Genomic DNA, 13,869 nt, shown 5'->3' on the forward strand with positions numbered 1-13,869 from the left:
CTCTTCAGTAACGATGTGGTTTTAAAAAAAATATATTCATCAACAGTTAATTTAAGGAATGTACATGTGCAAGAGGATTGGTCATTGTCTCTCAGTTATTTTTAGTGCAAATACCTGACGTAAGACGAGAAGTTAACACATATATATTTGTACATACTCTCTCATACACTTTGAACAAACATTTGTAGTACATTTTAAAAAAATAGATTTAGAAGATTAAATCCACAAGTGATGTGATTGCCAAGGTATAGTAGATTGGTGTTTGTCACAGGGCTTCCCAACATGGACTGCAAAGATGTTGAGGACATCATCAAAGGTGTTCTTAAAGACGAATCTCAAGAATCGCAGGAATCTGGTTTCCCTCTTTGTTCTGTAGGTGGACCCTCAGGACACGGGTCAGCAGCCAATTCACAAAGCCATGCCATCGTTTCTCCATCTCGAGTAAATCCTCCAGGTAGGTTACACCAGGAATCATCTGTTGCAAAATTTTACGGGAGGTTTCAGTTTGAAGCAAAGAAACAAATTAAAATTGTTTAATTTGGTGCCATGTATCTTAGTAGATTTTCTTTGCTTTGTATCGTGAATGAGAGGAGGATTTACTAAAAAAAAAAAAGAAAAAAAAATTTCAGGAATGCATTATTTTTCACTTCTTGTAGTTGCATTTGTCATTTGAAATGCACCCCCTTCTGTCGTCTGCTTTTGAATCTGCATGGTGGTTTTTTGTAGTTTTGTTGTGACATCTGCTTTTCCAATCTTGAATTGTGTGGTTTTGTTACACTTCAACTTCCCATGGTTTTCTTAATCATGCTTGCGTGTTGGTGTAACCTTTTCACTGGGAATTTGACAGAATATCAGCAAGACAGTTCACTTGAACATGTAAACAACAGACCTTTGCATGCTATTACTGGACCTTATGTAGCTTCTGATTGCAGTAGGTAGGTAGGTGTACTCAAGTTTTTGTGGATTTATACATTTTCTTCTCTTATTTAATGGCTTGCAGTGAAAGCTGTGATGATACATTAAAAATACATGTAGGAGCACAATTATGCAACCTTAATAATGAATAGACAGTATTACAATATTTTTTGTTATGTAGCATCTGTATACTCTATTAGTCACACAAAAGAATGAAGAGTGATTTATACTTGTAAATTAATAGTTAAATGTATCTGAAGATAATATGAAAAAGTGGTGAATATACTGAACAGAAGGGTTGTGCAAATATGACACAAGCCTGTCAAGCAGTGGTACAATAAGTTCACAGAGGATGATGGCAGTAGCCACCAAAATTAATTGAATGCTGAAATACCAGTTTTGTGGATAAGTGAGTACTTCTTTCCAGTATTATTTTTTTGCTACCACGTTTTTCATTCCTTGAAACATGAAAAGTGATGTTTTGCTTTGTTTAATATTTTTATATTAAGTATTCATCATAAATGATTTTGATTGATTGTAACAATTTTGATAACTTCCAGTTTTTTTTGTTTGTGTGTGTGGAAATTTGAATTCAAATTATATGGTTTTTATTTACTGATAATTTATTACATTACACTTTATTGTGAAAATGAACAACTTATTTTTGTTTTAACATTTAACCACTTGCCCATTCATATGAAAAAAAAACCTCTTATCTAACAAAAAAAAAAGGTAAAGTGCTCCCCTGTGCTTAGCACCAAGCCATGAAGGCATATTGGGGGGGGGGGGTAACACCCCACATTTTCTTGATCCGGTCGTGAGTGGAGATGATATGATCAGCATCATGCCCCTGACCACCTTTACCGCCCAGGGTTGTCCACAGGTACCCATATCATTCGATGCTGGGTGGGTGCCGGGGCTGCTTCCGACGTTAGAAAAGTTCCCAGATTTGAACCGGCCGGGGATCGAAATAAAAACTAGATACAGTGAAACCCCAATTTTATGTTCTCCGATTTCAACAGTTTCCCTCATTATACATTAAATCTTCATGATCTCTACAGAGGAGCAAAATGCTTTACAATTTTCCTGCCTTTAGTTTTACAACCTGTACGCTAAAGAAAACAACATAAAATCGAGGTTCCACTGTAATATTATTAATACTTGGTTCAATTTTGTATTTGGTTTTGGTGGTATTGGCTGCCTTAGTGCACATGTGTGGGATTACAATGTGTATGCTGCAAACTTACCCTTGCATCTCATGGAATGATATTCCCTGCTTGTGTACTTCACTACATAATGGCCAGAAAATAGTTCACAATAGATTCTCTGATTCAAAATAGTGCTTGTGTGCATATTAGTTGGAATTAGTATATGTATGTACCGTATTTACTCATGTATAATGTGCTCTTTTTTCCAAAATTTTTGCCCCCAAAAACTGTGGTGCGTAATATGCACGGATAAATTCAGACAGCCAACGTGGAACCGGACAGGTTCATTCCACTATCTTGTGCCACTTGCATTGATTTTTCATGTTTATGGAACCCTATCATGTTATATATCATTGTAAAGCTTAAATTCTGCAGTTTCTGAATATGACAATAGTGTTTCATTCAAGATGGCGACATTAATGTGCAATGTGGTTAAAATAAGCTCATCACAAAATGAAGGAATGTTCTGATTTTTATGGTATTTTGGATGAAAGTAAAGATAAGAAAAAAGAAAATAATAATTACGATGTATTACTGGCCAAATATATATGTATATATATGGCATGTGTAAATGCCTTTATGGATGAATTCTTGTCCTGCTAACTGCTAGTTTGAGTGTGTATTTATTTTGAAGTTTTTTTTTTTTAGATAAAGTAAAGAGGGAATTAGGAAAACCATGTATAAAAGTTTAAAGACCATTTCCCACGATTTTTCACTTTGTAATGTAATGTAATGTCCTGAAAAGCAGAGCCGTTCTGGGAGAATTTGAGCATTCACCTTCCGTCACATTTGGTGCGTATCAGCGGATTTTGTTAGGCAAGAAATAATAGAAATTTTGATCTCGCTTTCTACTATTACAGAATAAATAAGGTGGTTAAATAGTGAAAAGTGGAGGAAGGAAGGGGAGGTGGCAAGGGTTGGAGACTTATTGTTTACACATGAGGATATTCTCCTCTTGGTCCACATAGCAACAGGCAACTCATTGAATAGGTAGGATGTCATTTACTGTTGATCGGCATACCAACAGCTTTTGATCAACAACTAAGAAAGTCATTTCTTGAACTGTGCATTATAAACTAGATATAATTTTTTGTCACTTTTCCCCATCAAAAACAAGGTGCGCACTATACACGCACGTGCATTATACACACGTAAATACAGTACATGTTAGTATGGGTATCAGTTCAAAGTGGTCTCGGATCAACCCAAATAAATGCAAATGTTTTTATAATTTTTTGTTACTTTTATTTGTTGGTAATTACTTTGATACCCCTGTTTCCTTCCCTCCAAAGTTAATTCTGGAAATCTGCCACATTTATGTTCAGTGGGTTGTTGTATGCGGTACTGCATATATTCTTATCTAAGTTTGATCCTGTAATCATTGAAAGATTGCGTAGTAATATTAGTAAAACTAAATTCATTTCAAATAAAACAGGCATAAAATCATAAATTATTTAATCTGGTGTAAGTTAAGCTGAAATTTCACAATTTGAAACAATTTTCTTATTTTATTTTAAATTTAGTGCTGCCGCCTCAGTGGCAGTGTGTGCTACCAAACATTCCAGGTTCGGGTTCTGACCTGTGCCTCTCCATAATTTGATTCTCATCATCTCAATTAGTCGTAAGTGGTGGAAAATCAACATAAAATGAGAAAAATAAAAATTGAATTTAACATCAGTTCATAACATACCTCTTGAAATAAGGAGAAAAAACATAAAAATAGCCGTACCATACCTTTTCTTGTATTCAGGAACTATTACCCTGATGTAGAATAAGTTGACAACAGCAAGCAATAAGTACCTACTGAAAAAAATGTATTTATTTATTTATTTCATTGTGAACTCATGTGAGATTGTATTTGATTTTCTCCCCAACAGAAGTCCTGCATCCTAGGCAGTCTGCCACTCCATCTATTGATTATGCAACACTATGAAAATATAGTAACTTTTTTAAGCACAGCACAGCCTTTTTGAACATCAAAAAGAATCAAATTTTCTGGCAGTGTATGGAATAATCTGGCGATTATTTTTTCACTAGTACTTGAAATCTAAATTGTCACAATTTTCCACTAGCTTTGTATGTAGTCAGTACTATTGTATAAGCATTGAAGTTGTATGCAACGGTAGGCCAAACATTTTAAAACATTTGTTAATTTTCAGATCACTATGAATTAATGCGGTGACTATTTTTTTCTTTGATGCAGGACTTCAACCTGGAGCTGTGTTACAGCGACCTCAAGTTGCTGGACCATTGCCTTCTGTTACACCACAAAATCTTCCATCTCCAATGAGCTTTCCACCACCATCGCCATACCATTCAGAGTACAGCAAGTAAGTTTAGAATTACATGTTACTAGTTCATAAGAAAGGTTTGGTTTGCATGGAACATAATACGCTCATGATTGTATAGTGAGAAGTTGCGATAAAAACTGACTCTTGAGCATTGTTTCACAGAGGGTAAAAGTACATAACATTGCAGAAGTTAAGATCGTGCTTCACCTTTTCCAGCCCTGTCTGGGTCAGCATAGAAGTCAAGCATCTTCAGCTTCTGATCGTCCACCAATCTTCTCTTTCTGGTCTAGGACATTTTGGTGCCACACACTTCGGTGCCATGGCATTTTGGAGCATTTAGAAGCAAATACATTGTGTGATTGTTAGATACTAACAGTACTAGTTTTGGAGAGATTGATGAAGTACATTGTGAAAGTCAATTCGCAAAATTCTGAATTCTTTGTCCATGAAGTTACTTTTTTAGGAATAAAATTTACAGAACATGGAATTTTACCAACAAATGAACATGTTTAGAGCTGTGTTAAAATGTAAGGTGCCAAGAAAGAAGTATGGCGACTGTTGTGTTCGACTTGAAACACTCGTCTGCGTATGATAAGACAAATATCGTTTGCTACCTATGAGGTGTTGCCATAACTTTTGTATGTAATGTTGCTTTTATGTAAGGAACATAGTAAAGATCAACCAATTTAAAATAACATTAATTTATGTCTGCTTGCACCAAAATGTCCCAATTCCCATCTCTTTCCACCATGTTTCTGTTCTGCCCTTTCCTCACACTCTTGGTTCAGTGACATATTTGTTTTCCTTTTGGCCTTCTCCCACTCCTTGTGCAGTGTAATTTTTCACTGGCAGTCCTTCTGGCCCCATCCTCATTTGTCTGAACTACCTCAACCGTTCCAGATGTATTTTGTCTTGCAGCTTCACCGTGCCCAACCTCTGGTGAGTTTCTCCATTCCTTATACAGGAAAACCTCTTTAATACGAAGTTCAAGGGACCAAAAAATGTCAACTTCGTATTAAACGACTTCGAGTTATCCAAACTTTTAAAGATGGCGCCTGTTTTCAGGTGTAAATAAAGTAGAGTATAAATTAGCCCCACAAAGGATATTTTATACTTGGTGGTATCTCAGAAAATAAGCTTTATATGTACTATATAATAATATTGTACGTTTTAAAGGAAGTGTAAAAAATGTTACACAAAATAAGAACACGGAGCTTAACGCGGACACAAAGATTACAAGGAGTCGGTTAATACCATTTATCCTGCCTAGTTATACAACCGGTTATGCACGGGATGCATTTTGTGGCAAAAGGTCTTATAAAAAACGGTATTTTCTTTTAATTGTGCAAAGTTGTTGCTCTTCCACGAAATTCTTACAATTTTAGTTCATAAGAAACCCGTTTGCACGGAGACCTACGGAAAAGAAAACAATATCGTTAATTGCAAGAAGTGAATCTTGACAGTAGTCACACGCGAGCAAGAGACGGGAGATAATCGAACAGAATGAATATTGGATTTTATGTACTAGAACATTGTCCGTTGCAGGATTAACTGGTACGAGAAGATTCTCTTGGGAGAGAACACAACCTTTCCCTGGCACAAAACAAAACAAAAAAATCGGGCCTGTAAATTTCATTCTGTTTCGGCTGAAAAAAAAGTCACGTATTCTTTGCTTCAGTTAACTTCATATTCGTCCCCCTCCCCTTTTTCAGGGAGCAGTCCAAACTCTTCCTCAACTTGCATTGTAATCCACTCTGAAAAAGTAAACACACAACTTGCGATGTTTGCACCCAATGTGTATCCTAGGACACATTAAACAGTGCCGCACTCGATAATCACTCTGGTTTGGATCCCACTTTAAACTGTATATTTAGTCCCGCTTAGTTCAGCAGTATAAAATGAACTAAAAACAAGTTTTACGAGACTTGCGTATTTTCAGATTAATTGACAATTTATTGTAGGTTTCAGGAGTATTCTGGAGGTCAAACACTCGCTCCGCCAAAACTTTTCCTCTCGTATTCCTACATTGAGCATTGCGTTTTTTTTTTTTTTTAACAGCAGCACGCTAATGGTTCTGAAGAAAAGCGGGGATTATATGGCTTTGCGAGATTCAAAACAATGAAGCTTATTCCTTTCCACTGGATGAGTCACTGCAGTTATCAGCAAGCCAGAGGTTTCCAGACGCTAGACTAAACACTGGCGCCAGCTGCAGCGTAAACACAATGAGACGGGCTGGAAGTTAGAGCAGCAGGTGGCAGAAGGGAAATCATCGGCATTTTAAAGATAACGCAGTTGTCGAAGACCGAACTTTTATCAGCAGTGTGAAAAATCACATTACCATGCACACCAGTGGCGGATAATGAGCTGTTGTAGGAGAAGGAAGGGGGTCACTTTTGTTTTACTTATCATGCGGTTTTTGTTCGTTTTAAAGAAGGTTTCCAGAACTGTTTGCTTTTTTTTAGACGCCAAATTAGCCGGTGTGCGCACACGAGCAAGAATATCCTGGCTGAAACAATTAGCAATGGACCCCCCCCCCCCCCCCCCGTTTGCTGATAGATAAAGAGGAGAAGTCACTCGGACAACAAAACACTGTTTTGGCAAATTTTATGACCGGCACAGTTGCGAAACCTATGAAGCGGGAAACTGGAGTTGCAACATACGTAAGATCGATGTCAACTTTTGCGGGAAACCTAGATGTCAACGCATTACGCGGGTTGACGATCTTTAGTTGGCCTATGCCGCTTTGATTATCTGTAACAGTTTCCCTTTTTTTATGAAATTCTACAGGGCACAAAGAACACGCTACCAGGCTAAAAGTTGCTCGCTCACGGGAAATTGCTGTATCTCTAGCTCAGAGCTACACAGATTGGTGAGACTTCCAGGCGCCACGCGTCTTGTATTTTGGAACATTCCTGCGATCTTATCTCGCTTTTCTCATCTGGCACTGGTGAATATTTCCAAGGTGGCGCATTCAGCGGGGAAAGAGCTTGACCTCCCATGCACATTGACAAAGAATGTCCATGTCCAGAGGGCATTTCGGGCTGCTTCCCTCGAGTTGTCAGCAGCTCTTAGGACAAGGAAACACGTCAAGGTCAAGTTAAAATAACGTCCAAGCTCTTTGCACATTCGATCTTCTCTTGTCGACTTACGCAGGTGTCTATTTCGAATTAAGCGAAACCAGTTTTGCGGAAGGGTCTTGTAAACAACTTCGTATTAAAAATTATCCGTATTTCGATTTATCCGTACTGAAATACATTATAAATCCTATCTTATCGGCTGGGGAATGGGAAGAACTTCGGATTAAAGGGTACTTCGTATTAACCAATATCGTATTAACGAGGTTTTCCTGTATATATATATGTATTTCCTAATATCATCTCCACTTTCTGTATCTTTCTTTTCTCTTCCTTCATTGCCCAAGGCTTTCTCTTGTACATAAATATAGGTACATAAATAGTATTCTTACATTCTTCACAGGCATATCCTTACTTCATATCAGACTCTCTGCACTTGATAGAATCCTGTTCCCATTATTTCTTTTCTGTTCATTTTCTCATCTATTTTTTCCTTCAATTATTATTTCCAGATATGGTGGAAATTAATCGGTACTGTGCCATTATCACCTGATATATGCTTGCCATATTAGTAAAATTACAGACAATATTTCCTGATCCAATATATGTCTATAAATAATTTTGTGCAAAATTCAGCTATTTTGTTAGTATTTCAATGAATATAAAAAAAGAAAAAAGATAAAGTGTTCCCCTGTGCATAGCACCACGCCATGAAGGCGTATAGGGGGTGTGGGGGTAACGCCCCACACTTTCTTGATCCGGTCGTGAGTGGGGGGATGTGATCAGCATCACGCCCCTGACCACCTTTACCCCCCAGGATTTCCCCCAGGTACCCATGTTATTCGACGCTGGGTGGGCGCCGGGGTCGCTTCCACCGTTAGAAAAGTTCCCGGAATTGAACCGGCCGGGGATCGAACCCGGGACCTTGAGCATGGTAGTCAGACACATTACCGACTGAGCCACCGCGATGAATTGAATATAAATGTCTTAATTTATATTTTATTTAATATTATTCATTTATTTATACACTCCTCCTCCCCCCCCTCCCTCCCTCCATGTCTCTGATTCACTCAGTTGCTTTACTTCTATGCTGGAGTGGAAAGCTAACAGTATTTTGAGCAGCTTGTAATTGTTACAATTTTTAGGCTTTGATATCTGTGAAAATTGTTAAAGGTGTCGATATCAGTTCAATGTGGTCTCAGGTCATCCCTAATCTAACTGAATTTAACTTCGTTTACTTGTGTGACATTCTGTGCTGTTGTCTTGTCTGACCTTCCATTTTTCTTTTATTTTCAGTAGTCCACAGTTTAGTCCTGCTTTCTCAGAGCCACCTAGCCCATGGCATCCGCAACCAGATCAGGAAGGTGAAACATCTACATCCTACAATTCCCGCAACCTTCAGAAGATGGAGGCAGATGAAGCCTTGGGTGCTAATGCAACCATTTCACAAATTCTTTACGCAAACCTTAATCATCCCGACCTGAAAAAAGATTATCCTAGTAAGTATGATCAATTAATTCTAGCATTATGAGGTGAAATTGTTTGAATTGTGGGAATTACAGTGACAGTGTAACTTAAATTTTATGTTCTTCAAGTAACAAAGGTGAAAAACTTAAAAACATTGCTCTATGTATGACCATGAAGATTGAATGTATTGTGGGGGAAAATCCATCAGTTCATTATTCATCATCATTGTTGAAATTAATGCAACAGGCAGAAAATCATCGTAAAATAACCAAAATTGAAATAATTGATTTCATTATGTATAATTTTGTACAAAAGGGTAAAAAATGATGATAATTTATTTTCAGATTTCCCAGATAGAGCAAGACAAATTGGAAAAATTTGGAGGACCTTACCACAGGAAAAGAAGGCACCTTATTATCAGAAAGCAAGGGAAAATAGATCAGCCGTTCGAATTCAGAAATCTCAGCAGGTACATATCTGTTTGACTGTTAGCATGTACAATTTAAACTACATAACATTTCAGATGGATGCTGGATGAAGAATGAAATCTTCGCAAGAGCGATACAAATTTTACAAAGCATTTTTTCTTCTTGCTGACCATGATATGTTAAGAGTGCCATTAAGAAATATTTACATTTTTCTCTGTAAATAACTTTTTTTATTTCTCTACAGCTGCATCCTGCTTTCATAACCTGTATTTAAAAAATATAGAACTTTGCTGTAAAGTAATTACAATTTTTTTTTAGATGCTTACATATTAGTATTATATTTTGTAACTCATTGCTTGCTATTTTTCTTTTCACTTGAATTTGTACTGGAAGATCATGGTAATAATTACAGTACAAAATAATAAACTAATAAAGTTTAGAAAATGAGGCAATGTGCTATAGACATGAGGCACAGTGCTGAAATGTAAACTTGTTAACTTTTTTTTCTGTTACCTTGCGTGAATCATGACACAAGGTGCTGCTGATTGGTGCCAGTAAATACTTTAATTGCTCTCATGTTGAGAAATCACAACCATTTTCTAAAGAATTATATCTATTTAGAATTTCTTCCAGGACATTCAAGTGAACTTTCATCTTCTTTTCATTGTCTGTTGTCTAGATATCTGTAAGAGTAAGTAATGAAGTCCAGTTTTGGCATGTACTTGCTGTATTCCTCCAGCTTTCACCACATCATGTAGCTTCAGGAAATAAGACAAGAATAGTCAAAGTTTAAAATATAGGGAGGTAGTTAGGTTAAAAATGGTGAAAGACAATGCAGGGTCCTGAAACTCCTTCCTACTCCGACTCTGGTTGGCAACTTTGACTATTCTCGTCTTATCTCCTGATGAAACCACATGATGTATTGAAAGCTAGAGGAAAACAATAAGTACATGCCAAAACTGTACTTCATTACTTAGTGAAATGATGGCATGTGGTGTAAGTTTTACCTTGAGTTTTATGACAAGGTAAGCCTATTTCTTATCACAGATATCTAGACAGTGAACTCGAACTATAAAAAGATTTTGTTGAATGCTCAAGATGTATTTGTCTTCGGAATACCACAGGGTTTTGTTTTCCTAAATGAGAAAGATACGTCAAAGATCCAACAGCACCTATAGTAAGAATAAGTGACATTGAACCTGCCTTATCAAGATATCCTAGATTAAAATCTATCTTGAAGAACATTTCAGTGTTACTTACATGAAATTTCACACTTCCGCATTGCACAATTTAATGGTTAAATCATATAATTTCGAAGATCCACTGTCTTCATTCACAAAAGGGTACAGCATATGAAGCGGAGATGGGATTTAACCATTAAATTGTGCAACGCTGAAGTGCATAATTTCTAGATTTGACGTAAGTAATTTTAAAGTGCGTTTACCGCATCCATCATGAACATATCAGTGGTTCATATCTCACTTCAAACCATAGATCTTGCTTGAATAACTGTGCATAAAATAAGTTTGAGACAATTTCACAAAAGTTTTACAGGCACTGTATTTGAACAAGATGCTGTATCACATTGAACCCCATTTTAAAATTTTCTGAGGCCTGAAAAATTATGATAGGATGTTTAAAATACCCAGAAAACAGTATGTGGATAACACAAGCACACAGTAGAACCAACGGTGGAAATGAAACAATTACACATGCATATTTTCAATCTGAAACCTAATGCACAAATTCTTGATTATGAAACAATAAACGTGTTGCCCACCTGAAGTACACATCATGAAATTATGAATGAAATTCTTATTACAGTCAAAGAATCCTTAAAATCAACTTGCAATAAAACATGAATTGTTTTCATTTGCACATCAAAAACTTGTTTCAAAAGAAATATTTTAAATGTTTCTTAGGGCTGAGCAGATACCAATTTCAACCAATACTGATACAACTGGCATAGATTTTCACTCACTGATATTGGAAAATGTAATCCTTCAAAGTAGTAAATAATGGTCTTTTTTTTTTTTTTGCTGTAAAATAATCATAGTTGCACACGAGATAGTCGTTTAATCTCAAAATCCATTTGTTCCGACATTCTTATTGTGAAAGTAATAAAAGTTATTCAATTTGCAAATTTTCTTGGATGTTTAGACATTATTTCACGGTAAAAGTATTGGCCAATATCAGTGATTAAGTTTCAACCAATACTTTCCGGTACCACTGGTATTAGCCATTGGTAGAGGCACATATTTTTGGTAAATAAAAAAACAAATTTCGGTAAAAAAACAATCAATTTCGGGTTCAAAAGCAGTAAATGAAATAAAATTTCATTGTTATAGCGGTGAAAAATTGGATGAAAAGTGGTATATAAAAGGACATTTTGGTTTTAAAATTGTGAATGTCATCCTAAATTTGATTTAAAAACTACACTTATTACACAAAATTAACATTTTACTTCTAATAGCACATTTATGTAGTTACCAGAGTTAAGTTTATTTCCATGTAATGGAGTCCATTGTTGCTTCTCCAATATTAACAGCAGAATTAATCAATTTTCCGTGAATTGCATAACTCTCAGGATAATTCAGACCTCCGAAGGTGTCGTGTTAGTAAATAAACCCTAAAGTTTGTGTTTTAGAGTTTATTTCACATTTTGTCGTTCATTTCACATTATTTTGTGACAAAACATGGTAGCAAAATGCATCACACACCTTTCAAAAACATGAAAAATGAACTCTACAATGTGTTTTTTGACATTTCGTTTTTTCGTGAAAAACAAAATATGCATGCCCCTACAATGGTATTAGCTCAGCCTTACTATTTATCAGTCTTGATGACAGTGTCATTAACAGTGAGCTGATTGTGAATTGTGAAAAAGTACACAATGAAGAAATGCACCGTTGAACTTTAATGTGTGTGTGTGCGTGCATGCTAATTTATTTTGCTTAATAAACCACATACTAGGAAGACCAGTGTTTTACGTGAGTAAAACAGATATAAAACATAGAAAATCCAATGCCATGACAATAGAATTTACAGCTACTTTATATTTTTTTTTCTATTGACTTGATGCTTGAGCTTCTAATTTCATCATAGATTTTACTCAGGTAAAACAATGTACATGTTTATTGACTGCATTGCTTGTTAGAATCACAGTAGTCCCATTTAATTTTGTGTTTTTTTTATGGTATTATATAATAGTTTATAAAATGTCAGGTTTCCTGTATGGAAAAAGTAATTTTTTAGTAACAACATTTCTCTCAGTGCTGAAGTGAATATTAATCATATTATTTGTTGAACCAAACTTCGAAGGCAATTACTCTGTATGATACACATGTAGAATTGTTAGTTGTATCATTGATGCAGAATGTACATATTCATTATGTACTTAGTCATGCAGTTAAATTTGTATATGTCTACCCGCTATTGCAGCTTTTATTTGTAGTTACAGAAAATAGCGTATTTTGTTTTAATTTTTAAAATAATTTGGTACATAGTGCTTATTACCATTACATGTGAATTGTGTGTGGTTTACACTAGGTGTTTTTGTGTATTCTGTGCTTATTGTAATAGATTATAATGGTTTTAATTGCTCCAGCCCATTTGATCAAAAACTTATTTGTTTATATTGTGAATTTAAAAAACTTCCTCAAAAACAGATGTTAAGGACATAATTTGCATACTCAATAAGAAAAGGATAACAACAAGAAAATAAAACAGTTTATAAAATTGGTTCCAAGGTATTGACCCCTTGGTAGCGTTATCATTTAGAATGTCAGTGGAAGTCATAGGCATGGCCAGGAGGATGGGAGCAGGTGTTATCAGGTCCACACCCCTTGTAGCAACCTCAGTTTTCATACCAATAATAGGTGGGGATGGAACAAATTAATTGGTACTCTATCGGTATTGGCAGATGTTTATCAGTGTATCAGTAAAATTACTGATAATTTTACTGATCCGATATATACATTTAGTGTAATATTCTGTCATTTGTTACAATTGTTATGTATATTATAAACACATAATCTCCATTCCTTACTTTTTAAAAAGTAAATGACTAAATATGCAGCTTTTTTTGCATTGATTTTTTTTGGTAACATATACAGGGTGATTCTAAAGGTAGGGTACAAACGAAAACCACAGATACCTCCTATGAAATAGAGACGAAAGTGCCCCTTCCACTTTGCCTAGAGATGCCTCCGTGAGGAGCTAGACAACGCCGAAAACGTGTGAAAATGAACTTCACACCGCTGTACAGCCAGTACCAGTGAAGATAGAAAGGCGGAACAAAAGAAGTCAAAAGGAACACCAAAGTCGCCCATCCGAAAAACACCAGGCGGCAGCTGCGCAACGCATGCGCATGGGGTTCCACAAAGGAAATAGGAGTGTCCCGCAAGACAAGTGAAGGGAAAGGGTAGCGATCGACAACAGTAGGGACAAAAGAAGCAATGAAGCATGATGTAACAATTGCGCAGCG

At 36.0% G+C, this 13,869-nt stretch overlaps 1 protein-coding gene across 14 annotated transcripts in view; it reads left to right on the forward strand.

The window, feature by feature from the left end:
- LOC145978331 (histone-lysine N-methyltransferase 2C-like) overlaps window positions 1–13,869 on the forward strand; it is a 184,919-nt gene that overhangs the window by 75,606 nt on the left and 95,444 nt on the right. For 12 of the 14 annotated variants that reach the window (XM_083110895.1, XM_083110904.1, XM_083110906.1 and 9 more), the window contains exons 25-28: window positions 272–454; window positions 4,327–4,453; window positions 8,785–8,987; window positions 9,300–9,424. In XM_083110895.1, the coding sequence (XP_082967021.1) occupies window positions 272–454; window positions 4,327–4,453; window positions 8,785–8,987; window positions 9,300–9,424 (638 nt within the window). The remainder of the gene's footprint in view (window positions 1–271; window positions 455–4,326; window positions 4,454–8,784; window positions 8,988–9,299; window positions 9,425–13,869) is intronic. The other 2 variants (XM_083110907.1, XM_083110908.1) reach the window with 1 other exon arrangement.

Source organism: Lepisma saccharinum, chromosome 24 (genome assembly GCF_977018435.1).
Source record: "Lepisma saccharinum chromosome 24, izLepSacc3.1, whole genome shotgun sequence".
Classification (NCBI taxonomy): Eukaryota; Metazoa; Arthropoda; class Insecta; order Zygentoma; family Lepismatidae; genus Lepisma; species Lepisma saccharinum.